This window comes from Carettochelys insculpta, chromosome 9 (genome assembly GCF_033958435.1).
Source record: "Carettochelys insculpta isolate YL-2023 chromosome 9, ASM3395843v1, whole genome shotgun sequence".
Classification (NCBI taxonomy): domain Eukaryota; kingdom Metazoa; phylum Chordata; order Testudines; family Carettochelyidae; genus Carettochelys; species Carettochelys insculpta.
In genome coordinates this window covers 32858457-32872444 of record NC_134145.1, presented here as the reverse complement: position 1 = coordinate 32872444, position 13988 = coordinate 32858457, and the positions used below count along the sequence as shown (strand labels likewise).

Here is a 13988-nt window from a genome sequence, read left to right as displayed (position 1 = left end):
AGAGGGCTAGAAACTGTGAATACGTGAGTGTGGGTCTTGGCATAACTTCACACAACATATAGGTTTGATTCTGAGTCCTTCCAGGACAGACATTTCTGTGATGGTGACAACTGAAAAATGTATATGCCTATGTGGAAGAGTATTACCTTTACTGTATGTTTTTATCATGACCTGATCCTGTACAGTGTTCTGAGGATATACTTAAAATTATATAAATACACTCTAAGTCCTTGAAATGGAATGTAAAGTATTAAAGAATATTTTCAAGAAAGGGGAACCAAAATTTTGTTTGTAAATAAAAGAGAAAATACAGAAAGATCATAAATCTGTATTTGAGAAAAAAATCTTTTTCATCTACATGTTGAACCTCCCTAATCTGGAAATCTCTTGTGCAGCAAACTCCACAATCTGAAATTATTTTAGCTAGCTGGATGACCACTTATCATGCATGTGGCCAAGTTTCCTATGGTCCTATGAAGTTTGTTTCCAGCTATCAGTCCAGCTGTTGGTGTTCTGTGCTGTTATTTAGCTGTAATTTACCCCTAAATGTCTTCTATGAGCCCAGTAAGCAGGGGAAGTGTTGGTATAACTGCTAAACAATATGACCTCTTGTGGTCCAGCAAATTCTCTCATCCTGCACCCATCAAGTCCCAAGGGTGTCAATTAGAGAGGTTCAATTTATATTTCTGTATGAGAAAACACATTTTACAGTAGTTCCTACTGTAATATATTATTTGTTGGATGTCAAATATTTGAACCAGTTTATAATTTAGTTTGACAGGGACTATATAGCAATTAATTGTTATTTAAAAGGATTTAATGGTGAGGCAAGTGCAGTCTACAATATTTGCTAAAATGCCCAACTTTTGCGATTAAAGTATTTTACCTAATACTGTATCATTTTGTCAATTTTAATAAGAGATTCAGTGGTTAATTTGTTCAAGTTCAGCAACAGGAATAAATAAATAAAACCCTTCTTGGGTTAAATGAAAATATATTAGATCTTTGCGCACATCTCCCACAGACAAGCTATAGGTCAACCTATTGAATTTAATTTACTTTTTTTCCTAATGCAGCTAATACTATAGTGTCCAGGAATTTTTTGCTAATGCAAACATTCACAATGAAAAACATAGACTAAATTCTGCTTTCATGCACACCACTGTCAAAAAGGAGTTATTCAAGAATAGTTTCTGAATAATTCCATGTATAGACAAACCCTAAATCTACTCACATCAATTGAATTACTCCAAATTCACAGATTCGTAACTTTAAGCAGAATTTGTCCTTTCTTTGCATCCCCCTCTTATTTCATTGTTAGCACAATGTGCATATAGGTCTGGTTTTCAAAGCCTGTCCTAGGGACGGGTGATCTAGGCCATCACCTGGGGCTGCCAACGTCAAGGGGCTGCCAAAATGGACTGGTCCATGTGGGGCTAGAGCCAGTGGACACTTGCTGCGTGGGGACTGGAGAGGGGCAGGGATGCAGCTGAGTGGCCTGGTGGCTTGGGTTGCAGCATGGCCTGGTGGGAGGGCACAGCAGCCAGGAGGACACACCTGCCCCACAACCCCCATTTCCCCAGGGCCCATTAGGACCAGCTGTGCTGGTTGTGCTCTTCAGTTACATACCTCAGGGCGAATAGTCACAGAGATGTAGCCATGTTAGTCTGTATCTTCACGAAACAAAAAAGCAGTCCTGTGGCACTTTAAAGACTAACAGTGATTTACTAAGTGATGTGCTTTGATGGAACAGACCTACTTCTTCCGATCCAGCAATTCTGAACAATTGTTCAGGCCGTGAACTTGTGTGAAGGCTTTGAAAAGAGCCATATTTTCCATTTTGCCCTTAGGAGGATTGGAGTGGCTGGCCATTGTGATTTCTGGTGAAAAGGAATGGTAATAAGGGAGAGTTGATTATACAGCTGGGCCACCAGAGCTTTATGACTGGCTCCACTGGATGAGCACCTGACATACAAAGGTGTAAAAAAGCCCCCTTTGCCCCACTCCTGTCAATGTCCTCCATATCCCTGAAACCCACATCCGTGCTGCAGTTTCCAAGAGTGCCTGGTTATCCTCAGGCCTAGCAGAGCTAAAAGGAGGAAACAAGCCACCATTTAACTCCTCCTAATCTAAACATCCCACGAGTGATTTTAAAGGCGACACAGGACAAGAGCTCTGACCGTGATCTGCTGCGGGGCAAGTCAGACGCTATTAGAGGCTGAGTGGCCCCTCCGTTGCTCAGCCATTGCGAGGGCGCCCCCGATAGGGCCAAGCCCGAGCAACAGCCCACGAGGCTCTGACGCGCGTTCCTGAGGGGAGTGGAAGGCGAGTTTATCAATCGGTCATTCGGCTGGTCTGGGAGCCGGAGAGGGGAGTGCGATCGCTCGACCGATCGGCGCTCTCCGGGAGCCCCTTCGCGCGCTCTGCACTTGCTCTCGGTTCTCAGGTGCCGCCATTTTGTGCATGGGCGGGAGAAGCGGCCGGATAAGGTGTGATTTCGCTTCCCTTCGTAACCGGGGTCCGACGATGGCTTCGTTGTCAGGCCGTGGCCCGAGTGACGTCGTCGGAGCCCTGGGGGCATAGAGAGTCCAGGCTCCTTCCACCCTTCAGAGCAGCAGCCTCCCAAGGCTCTTGGTCTCCCCTCTCCGGCTGCAGCGGCGAGCGCCGCTTGTGCAGGGGGTGGGAGCCTGTGGTGTGTGACCGTGTGAGGATTGCGCTGGGGTGGGGTGGGGTGGAGCGGAGCGAGTGCCCCAAGTGCGCCGCTTTGGAGGGTTAATACGGCCACCTGCCCCTCGTTCAGGCTAAGCCGCATTGGCGCCGGCTCCTCTGTGGAGCTAAGTGCTAAGCTGTGGCAGGCGGCTGCGTGGGTAGAGCCAAATTGAGTGTCTGATGTTGATCCTACAGAACTAGGAGGGCAAAGGGAATGATTACTCCTCAGTCCCTTTCATTGCTGATTAGCGAAGCTCTTCGCACCTGAGATAAACTCGGCTAAGCCGTATTCCTGGAGTGGCACTAGGGAGGGTCCTTGGGTGTCACAGCCTAAGCCTAACAGAAGAACGTGTTTGTGTGTTGAAAAGGGAGGAGGGTTTAGGGGGAATCATAGTTCTGATAGTTTTAAAAAGCTGTGGTGTTGTGTATTAGCGGGAAGGAACAGTTCTTAAAACGTCATCAAGGTGTGTTGGCTCAAGCTCTGGTGAGAGAAGCTCTTGACTTACTCTGAGTTCTTCTGAGATCTCATCTAAATTGCCGAGAATTGTCAACAAAATATATGCAAATTGCACAGTGCATTTGTGTTATCTTCTGCCCCCAGTTCTGTTGGGAGAGAGTTTCCCAACATTTGGCCCATCCACATGGGGCCAAATGTCAGGAAAATCCCCTCTGCCAACACAACCCATCTTCCTTGTGGAATGAGGAAGGCCATGATGTCGGCAGAAGACTCCTCACGCAATCTAGACATAGCCTGAGTAAAGATACATGAACATTATTTTCTGACATAAAACATTTTTAAGATCAAACTTTTGAGACAACTGTCTCAAATTGAGGTGTCATCAGGGCTATATCTACACTAGCAGCTCCCTTTCAAAAGTGGAATGCTAATGAGACACTTTGGGATATTCATTGCAGCACCTGATTAGCATAAGGGCAGCGGCGGCGCTTCGACTGGGCCGCTTTTGATTGTGCGCAGCTTGTCTACATGGGGTCCTTTTCAGAAGGATCCCACACACTTTGAAATTTTCTTATTCCTATTTGATTATAGGCATAAGAGGGTTTTGAAGAATGCAGGGTCCTTTTGGAAAGGACCCTGTGTAGATAAGCTGCACGCGGTTGAAAGCGGCACTTTCAAAGTGCTGCAGTCTCCATTATGCTAATGAGGCACAGCATAGTCATTGCAATTCAGTTAATTTTTATTACTAGGTACAGATGCAAATTTGATCTTGCAGACATTGGCTGTGTCTACACGTGCCCCAGACTTCGAAATGGCCATGCAAATAGCCATTTTGAAGTTTACTAATGAAGCGCTGAAATGCATATTCAGCGCTTCATTAGCATGCGGGCGGCAGCCGCGCTTCGAAATTGACGCTCCTTGACGCCGCGCGGCGCGTCCAGACGGGGCTCCTTTTCGAAAGGACCCCGCCTACTTCGAAGTCCCCTTATTCCCATGAGCTCATGGGAATAAGGGGACTTCGAAGTAGGCAGCATCCTTTCGAAAAGGAGCCCCGTCTGGACGCGCCGCGCGGCGGCAAGGAGCGTCAATTTCGAAGCGCGGCTGCCGCCCGCATGCTAATGAAGCGCTGAATATGCATTTCAGCGCTTCATTAGTAAACTTCAAAATGGCCATTTGCATGGCCATTTCGAAGTCTGGGGCACGTGTAGACACAGCCATTCAGTGCATGCTTAACTTCAAGAACATGCATGAATGGTTAGAGTTTGGGCACATTGCATTACTGATAATAAATGATCATGAAATTTTGTCAAGAAATAGGTGGTTTCTGTTCACGCTAAGAGTGAATTTATTTTCAGAAACAAGGATGATAACCTAGAGATGAAAAGGTATGTGTACATACACTTTATTTTATTAAAACTGTTATGTCATCTTTGCATATGTATCTATACATCTATGTGCTGTTTTTACAGTGTAACAAGAATTCGTATCTGATACTGAGCAATGCTGAACCCTACAGCCACTGTCTTTTCATTGGATAATTTATTTTTTGAAAGACCAGATGCAAGTCAAAAGTGAGTTTGTTGAATAATCACTGATTCTCAACCGTTTCTATATCATGACCTCATGTTACAACACTTAAAGGTTTTGGGATTTCTCCCTCTCTAGCTGTACATAAAAAAGACAGAGAGGGTATAATCTCAATGAGGGTTGTTAGTTTCAAGTTGGGAACCCATAATATTCTGTAATGTGGGTTAAAGTGCACTGATCAGTGTTACTTTGTGTTTGTTTATGCTATATACAGTATGTGCTTCTGAATCATTGATTAATAGAAGTTCTGTTTTAAATTTATGATGTTTTAAAAATAATCTATAGGGGAAGGAACAATAAATATGTTACTTGTAAATAATAGTGTTGACATAAATTTGGTGGAAATGGTTAAGAAATACTTTTATGTAATTAACCTGTGTTATAAGCAGATATTTGAAGCATGAAGAGCCAAAAAATTGGTATCTTGCACCTGCTCCATCAGTTACTGGAATTCCAGCCACTCAGGAGTTACAGAAGGAATTGGAAAAAAATGACTGTCTTGGTAAAATGTTTAACTTTGTTTTTTTTTTCTAATTTGAAATACACTGGTGTTCATGTGAAGTATTTTAAACATGTTATTTAGAAAAATAATAGCTCGATTTCTGGGGAATGAGGCTGTGTCTACACGAGTCCCCTCCTTTCGGAAGGGGCATGTTAATGAGGGAGTTTGAAAGATGCTAATGAGGCATTGGCATGATTATGCAGTGCTTCATTAGCATAAAGGCAGCCATGGTGATTTGAAAGTGCTGCTTTCAAATTAGGCACCTCCTGTGTAGCTGGGGACCTTTTGAAATGACCCACCAGTCTTTGAAAGCCCCTTCTACCCAAAACAAATGGGAAGAAGGTGCTTTCAGAGTCCTGGGGGTTGATTTGAAACTCCCCCAGCTACGTGGGCGGCGTGTGATTCGAAAGCACCACTGTCGAATTGCCGCGGCCGCCATTCTGCTAATGAAGTGCTACATATTCATGGCAACACCTCATTAACATGCCCCTTCCGAAAGGAGGGGGCTCATGTAGACACAGCCTGAGTGTGCTTTTTGTGTTGTTTTGATGGTACCCGGGGGAGGGGGGGGAAGGCCGGGCTTATTCTCTCTGCTTGGAATTCAGAGGATTTGCTTGATAGATTTTGTGATTGTCATGCACAGCCCCAATGTAGAGATGTGCCAAGGTGTAAGGTTGAGTTTTGGAAGAGATGAACACATGACCATATTCTGTTTACTTAGGTTTGTGTTAAGGTGTTTTGGTAAGTAACTGTAACAGTATTAAAACAAAAAGCAGTCCAGTAGTACTTTAAAGACTAACAAAATAATTTATTAGGTGATGAGCTTTCGTGGGACAGACCCACTTCTTCAGATCATAGCCATACCAGAACAGACTCAATATTGAAGGCACAGAGAATAAAAAATAGTAATCAAGGTTGACAAATCAGAAAAATATTATCAAGGTGAGCAAATCAGAGAGTAGAGGGATGGGGGCGGAGGAGTCAAGAATTAGATTAAGCCAAGTATGCAAAAGAGCCCCAATAATGACCTAGAAAATTCACATCCTGGTTCAAACCATGTGTTAATGTGTTGAATTTGAATATAAAAGAGAGTTCAGCAGCCTCATTTCAATCTGTTGTGAAAATTCCTCTTCAGTGAGACGCAAACCTTCAGGTCATTAACAGAATGGCCCATTCCATTAAAATGCTGACTGAGCGGTTTGTGGATCAGGAGTGTTTTTATGTCTGTTTTGTGCCCATTAATTCTTTGTCTAAGAGAGTTTGAAGTCTGTTCAATATACAGAGAATCTGGGCATTGTTGTTTCATTATGGCATATATGATGTTAGCTGAAGAACATGAGAATGTGCCTGTGATTCTGTGAATAACCTGGTTAGGTCCAGTGATGGTATCTCCAGAAAAGATATGTGGACAAAGTTGGCAACGGGCTTTGTTGCAAGGAAAAGTTCCAGGGCTGGTGTTTCTGCGATATAGACTGTGATTGTTGGTGAGAATCCTCATAAGGTTGGGAGGTTGTCTGTAGGAGAGAACAGGCCTGTCACCTAGGGCCTTCTGGAGTGTGGCATCCTGATTAGGGGTAGGTTGTAGGTCTTTAATAATGCGTGACAGTGGTTTGAGTTGGGGGCTGTAGGTAGTGAACAGTGGTGTTCTGTTCTTAGCTTTTTTGGGCTATCTGGGAGTAGCTGGTTTCTGGGTATTCATCTGGCCCTGTCGATTTGTTGTTTTTTTTTTATTTCTCCTGGTGGGTAATTCATGTTTATGAATCTTTGGTAATGGTCTTGTCGTTTTCGGTCTCTGTCAGTAAGACCAGAGCAAATGCGATTGTACCTAAGGGCTTGACTGTAAACAATGGATCTAGTTATGTGTGCAGGATGGATGCTAGAAGCATGTAGGTAAGTGTAGCAATCAGTGGCTTTTTGGTTCAGTGTGGTACCAATCAGGCCATCCTTGATTTGTACTGTAGTGTCCAGGAAATGTATCTCTCATGTGGAGTAGTCAAGGCATAAGTTGATGGTGGGGTGCAGATTGTTGAAGTCTCTGTGGAATTCTTCTAGAGTCTCTATACCATGGGTCCAAATCATAAAGATGTCATCAATGTATCATAAGTAGAGGAGGGGTAAGAGGGGATGAGAGCTGAGGAATCGTTTCAGGTCAACCATAAATATATTAGCATATTGTGGGGCCATGCAGGTGCCCATAGCAGTTCCACTAATCTGGAGGTATAAGTTGTCCCCAAATCATAAATAATTGTGGGTGAGAACCAAATTGCAGAGGTCAGATTGGCTGTGGTTACATCAGGGATCAGGAATACCGTCTGAACATGAAAACGTGCCTCATAACCTAATAAATTATTTTGTTGGTCTTTAAAGTGCTGCTGGACTGCTTTTTTGTTTTGATAGTATATAGACTAGCACGGCTTTCTCTCTGTTACTATTTAACTGTAACAGTATGATGATCCAAACATACAATTTTGTACATTTGCACATGTTTGAGTATAACAGGCTAAATTGACCAATGTATTTTTTACATACAAAACATGACCTGAAATTAATGTAGGATTATGAATACTGGGGTACATTTTGCTTTTCTTACTTATTTTTATTACACATAACCCAAACTCATGGTGACTTTAATGAGAATTTTTAGTGTACGGGGAATGCAGGACAGAGTCCATAGCCTTTATTCTTACTGAAAATTTAAAGATTGCGCCATTGTGTCAAAAACGCTTTCTTTACTTCTGGCTGTTAAGCAAGCATTCAAACAGAAGAAATAACCAACCAAATAAAGTTCCTTAAATGCAATATTGGTAAAAATCATAGGCTGAATTGTCCACTGTGCATGAAAAACTCATTTGGGGGCTATGAAATGCCACACGAACCCAGTCAGAGGCTGCACCTCCACGTGCCGCCACTTCTGGAAGCGGCATGGTAATGAGCAGCCCAGAAGATGCTAATGAGGCACGGATGTAAATTTCCTGCACCTCATTAGCATATGGCCACATGATTTGGAGTACAGAAGAAGCTCTTCTGGACTCCAAAATACGTGTGCAGATGTGGCCTGTGGGGATCTCCTGGAAGGAAACCCTCCTTCTGGAAGCCTCCTCTTCCTCAAGCATATCATAATCAAGGAAGAGGGGGCTTCCAGAAGGAGGGTTTCCTTTTGGAAGATCCCCTTGGGCCCTGCATCTACACATTTATTTTGGAGTCTGGAAGAGCTTCTTCTGGACTCTGTATCACATGGCCATACTCTAATGAGGCGCGGGAAATTTACTTCCATGCCTCTTTAGCATCTTCTGGGCTGGTCATTACCATGCTGCTTCTGGAAGAAGTGGCATGTGAAGACACAGCCCTAGTGTTTCCTCCAAATTATTCTGCAAAAGGGAATGGGTTGAATGAAGTGGTTCTGTACTTCTGAATCACTGGAGTGTTCAGAATATGTACTACATATCTTTGGTTAGCTAGTAAAAATCTAGGGCTGACTGTAGAATCTTTGACTACTTTTACACTACAGACATCTATCAAAAGAAGCTGTTCTGGAAGATCTCTTCCACAAGAACGCATCCACACACAAGAAAGCAGATCAAAAGAGTGATCTGCTCTTTAGAAAAATAGCATTCACACAGCCCCTGCTCTTTCGAAAGAGTGGGCCAGGGCTTGAAAAATCTGGTGCCATGAGGACTGCTGTTTCGAAAGAAGCATCTACACACATTTTCTCTCAAAAGAAAGCATTCTTGCTGAAGCAGGAGTGAAAGAGTGCTTTTGAAAGGAGCACTGCATTCTTTCAATTTCTTTCAAAAGAACTTGCTCGTGTAGACAGAGCCTTTGTGTCTTCACACTTACTTTAACCTTATTTTATGCCAATCATATTACCAAATGATAGTTTGTGTATCTCTAGTAAGAGTCTGTCATCTTTCGAATGTCTGTTCAGTGTTCAGGTTTTGACAGTGTGAAAGTAGTGTCTGATTCCTCTAGGTCTTGAAGATCCTTATGTAGGAGGTTTCAAAGGTGTTTGGGGCCAAGGGAAATCTTTTGGAGGGAGGGAAGGGGCAATGCTTTCCAACTGCTATGTAGTTTTGGGTTTTCTAATCCATTAGAGTGTAACAAGTAGATCAGTTTTTATAAATGTTTGATTGACAGCATGTGACCTGTATCTTCGTCCAAAGACGGTATATATGATAGAATACTTACAAGAAAATAGCACTGTCCACAGAGACAATATATGTGAACTTTATGCAGAGGTCTAATGAACTGACTGAATAATATATAGGGAATAATGTGTTTAACTTTTAGAGATGAGACATAGAGCCAGAAATGTATGCTACTTTTTAGGAAGGCTGTTGAAGAACTAAATGATAAATTATCAGTAACTGTTCATTTTGACATGACCTCTAACAAGCAAGAAGTATTTAGATTAAGTTTAGGAGAAGGCGATACATATTTGCAGCATGGAAATCTGCAACTGATTTCCTCTTTTCCCTGTTCTGACCGCAGCTAAGATGAAAAATGAAATCAGGGCTTGTCAACAGTAAAAATATTTCAGAAAATAAAATATTAATTAACTTTCAAGAAGATGGTGATGATGAAAGTACCAGCTCAACATTGAAAAAAGTGTAGGTTTCTAGTCAATTATCATAATGCATCAACTATCAGACTCATATTATTAGTTTAGACGTATTTGTCAAAGGTTGAGTTTTTGATCCTTGAAATAAAAGTACTTAATAGAGCTCCAGGCACTAATCCTATTATTCTTTTTCATGTAATTAAAAGCAGATATTTCCTCCTGGCAATATTTTAGTACCTTAATTAAATTTGCCTTGAGCTCACTGTTCTACAAGAAAGTTAAGCATAGAGTTGATTTTGTTATTTTAAGGAAATCGATGGCTGCAAAAACCCGTAGGTATATATAGCATTAACTTGTGTATTATGGTGTGAAATCAAAAACCAGCTGGTAGACTACGAAGAACAGCCATCCATGCATCATCATTGTAGCTGGTGAGTTGAGGTCACACACAAAAACAATTCTCTGTCTAGCTAGTTCCAGTGCTCAGATCTTTCAATTTCACTTTCACTTGTGCTGTAAGTGGCAATCTACCATTACGACTGAATATTTCTTTTGCGTGGAAGGGTGGGAGCGTGAATTAAAAGCCTTTCCATAGTGACTGAGTTCTTAAAAATCTCCCTAGAAAAGAGAACTCCTTAGTAGGTAGGTGAATTGCAGTTGAATCAAGCAAACTTAGACGTGCTCATGAAGAGAAAAGCAGATTTTATTTCCTAGTATTTGCAGTTGTACAAACAAAACAATATATTATCAAGAAGTGTTTTAATAGCTATTAGGAAAAAGTGCAATAAATATATGAAATCTTTTGAAACTTTTGTCACGTATTTAAAACAACCGATTATATATGTGCAAATATAGAATACAAGGCTATTTCCACTGTGATGAAGGAAGTTGATATCTATTGTAAAACAATTAAAATACAAAAGAGATGAAAAAGACTTATGGAAAAATAATCTTAGTATGTAGATACTTCAGTGTTCAGAAATTAGTATAAAAGATTTTTTCCCCCTTCCAAAGATGAAGAAGTTAAAATGCAGTCATTTCGTGATGCTTCAAAGACTTTTGCTATGGAAGGTAATTATAATTATTCTTTGTAATATTTCAGAAACTATATTTACTACCCTTTTGATGTGATATATGTATTAATAATGTATATTCACTCTCTCAGATGAAGATGAATTCAGGATATGTACAATAAAAGTTAAAATATTTGAGTAAGACGAAGTAACGAGCCAATGGTATAGGTTGGGTGTGGACCACCCAATCAGGAAAAAGAGGTTAATAAGGTATTCCTAAACCACAGAAGACACGAGGGCTCAGTTACGAGGAACTCTACAGTGACAACAACACTACCGGGTGCTTGACAGACAAACATACATGATGACAGTGAAGTGGTATTTTAAACAGTTCCTTAGTGTACTCAGTAAAGAGTTTGAATTTGACATTCTGATACTTCTGTAATGGACAAACAACATAATATAGTACTTCAATGTTAAATTACTATTTTAGAGACATTGACTTGCAAAATGCACACCTCACTGTGGCAAAATAGAAATGCATCAGTTATTATCTGTACTTATTGTATACGCCTTTTAAGAAAACCAGATGGATGTAGAGTTCATGCCTATTTCAAAGAAACTTTAAATATTTCACCAGATGCTTCTGTATGTTGTGGTCTTTCATGATAGGCTCTTCCATTTATATAGTACAGTAAGGTCTCAGAGTACATGAGGGTTTGGTTCCTGGTAGCTCCGTGTAAGTTTGAATTTGCATAAATTGGGGTCTCCCCACAGAAGACTATTGTATACTACGATAAGACTTCAGAAAGTCTTATAGACCATGTATGTGTTCATAGGAATACAACTTCCACATTGGGGTACACAAATTGTAGAGACTCGGGATGCCCAGGAGCATTATCTATGATGAGCAGCACCTTGAATTCCATTCTCTTTGCAGTCAGATATTTTTCCGCTTCAGGGACAAAACACTTGTGGAACCAGTCCAAAAATATCTGTGCCATTGCTCATGCCTTCTTGTTGGACTGCCAAAATACAGGGAAGAGGCTTTTATTCTTTGCTTTCAATACTCTGGGGTTCGCAGAGCAATACAGTATCTCAGGCTTGATCATATGCCCAGCATCATTACCACAAAATAGGAGTATAACTGTCCTTTGCTGTCTTAAACCCAGGTGCCTGCTTCTTGGCTTTGAAATGTAGGTTCTACTGGGCATTTTGTTCCAGAAAAGTCTGGTCTCATCTGCAGTAAACACTTGTTCTGGCCTATATCCCTTCTCGTGGATCTACTTCTTTAGTTCTGCTGGGTGTTTTTGAGCTGCAGCATGGTCGGCAGATGCTGATTCCCCTGTTAAATGTTTGTTATCAGCGAGTATTGGGTTTTGAATCTTGCCAGCCACCCTTTACTTGCTGAAAATGTTTTCACGCATACTGTAGATCCTTGACCACCCATGGATTTCTTGAAGTGCTCATACAAAGAGAGAGCTTTTTCCTGTAACACCCTTCCATCACATGACACACGCTTTTTATTCATGTCTTCTAGCCATAAATTTAAGGCCTTCTCAGTCTTTATAAGAATTTTATCCCACACATGGATCAGTTTGGCTGTTGCTGGTGCACTTTCTTCCACTGCTATGCATATTTCCCTTTCACAGATTTTAATAGAACACACGGAACATTTGTTCATGTTGAACCGCCACTCAACCTCACAGTTCAATGCGCCATTTCTTAATGTGTCCTCAATCTTGACTTTTTCTTCAAAAGTTCTCACGGTATGAGCGTTCATCTTCTTCTAGTTTTCAACACAACTAGCTCCACAACTAATTTTCCTCTTAGGGCCCATGGTTGCAGTAAAATTCACTGATAAAGAAAAACTTTAAACAAGCGTAAGAGGGAGACGTTCACGGAATGAGAGGATTGGAGAGAAGGAAGATGCATAGTCCAAGAGTCCATAAGCTCACGCACTAGCATGTGATATCCTTATGTAATTTATTTAGGCAGCCCTTTCAGCAATAATCTCAACAGGATGAACTATCTAACTATCTAAAGTGTTTAGCTGATAAAAGTATGACATGATAAATACGTACAAAACACGCTAGTTGTGTGGACTGGTTTCTTATGTGGGGCAAAAAATGCTGGGTGGTAGTTGTCTTGCTTTTCTTATATGAGAAGGAAGATGCTGTGTGAGTAGACTTGCTTGCCAAGTAATACTAGTGACAGATGTTGGGGGTGATTACTGTACACTTGCTTCTCACCCCATGCATAGCACATAAGTACGAATCATGAGCATAAGTGTGAATTGGGGGGTCAGCCATGTAATAGCGCGGTCGCATACACTTGGTTCACGTACTTTGAGACCCTAATGTACCTATATTTTTAATCTTAGTACTGGTGCAAATGCATGTTCACAAGACAGAAAGGTATAGTACATCTTAATGTACAACTCAATTTTATTGTAATTTGTGTGGCTCTGAAGCTCTTTCTGCATCTTAATACTATGAAGGAAAGTATAGCTTAAAGAAAGTGTGCTCTTAATCCTGGGACCTGCACATTTAACCTCCAGTAAAACTGGGCAGGGTTTAGCACTGAAGAATAAAGGTCAGATATATGTGTTAGGGCCCATGAACAGATTACGCTTCGACAGAAAAAGTATAGGGGAAAGGATGTAGGAGGGTTGAAGCTTCAGAAGAGCCCAATACTCAAGACATAATAAAAACACTAGTTAAGTCCTTATGTAGAAGAAACCTAAGAAAATAAATAAATAAACCTAGTGTGTTTGTATCAGGGATATTTTTAAAAGTCTGCAAATGAAAAGGAAAACCTATAAAATGCACAAAAGAAATAACAGGCTATGTCTACGTAGCAGCATTATTCCTGATTGAGGTATTTCGGAATAGGTTATTTCAAAATAGCAGCCAGCAATTTTGAAATAGCATTTCTGGATACGTAACTCTATTTTGAAATAGTGCCATTGGAGCCTATTATGGCTTATTTTGAAATGGTACTATTCTGTGTCTTCATAGCACCTATTTCCAAATAACAATTTCAAAATAAGTTTTATTCCTCCTGCACTGAGGGTTACCAATTTTGAAATAATGCGCGCTATTTTGATTTTTTTTTCAAAATAGTTTATGCATAGTCTAAGCACTAGCAAAGTTATTTCAA

At 41.0% G+C, this 13988-nt stretch overlaps 1 protein-coding gene across 1 annotated transcript in view; it reads left to right on the top strand.

Annotated features, from left to right (window-relative positions):
- The first annotated feature begins 2404 nt into the window (after positions 1-2404).
- LOC142017927 (putative ATP-dependent DNA helicase HFM1) overlaps positions 2405-13988 on the top strand; it is a 97276-nt gene continuing 85692 nt past the window's right edge. The window contains exons 1-3 of the mRNA XM_075003283.1: positions 2405-2489; positions 4636-4737; positions 5143-5255. Coding sequence (XP_074859384.1) covers positions 4667-4737; positions 5143-5255 — 184 coding nt within the window. The 5' untranslated portion in view covers positions 2405-2489; positions 4636-4666. The remainder of the gene's footprint in view (positions 2490-4635; positions 4738-5142; positions 5256-13988) is intronic.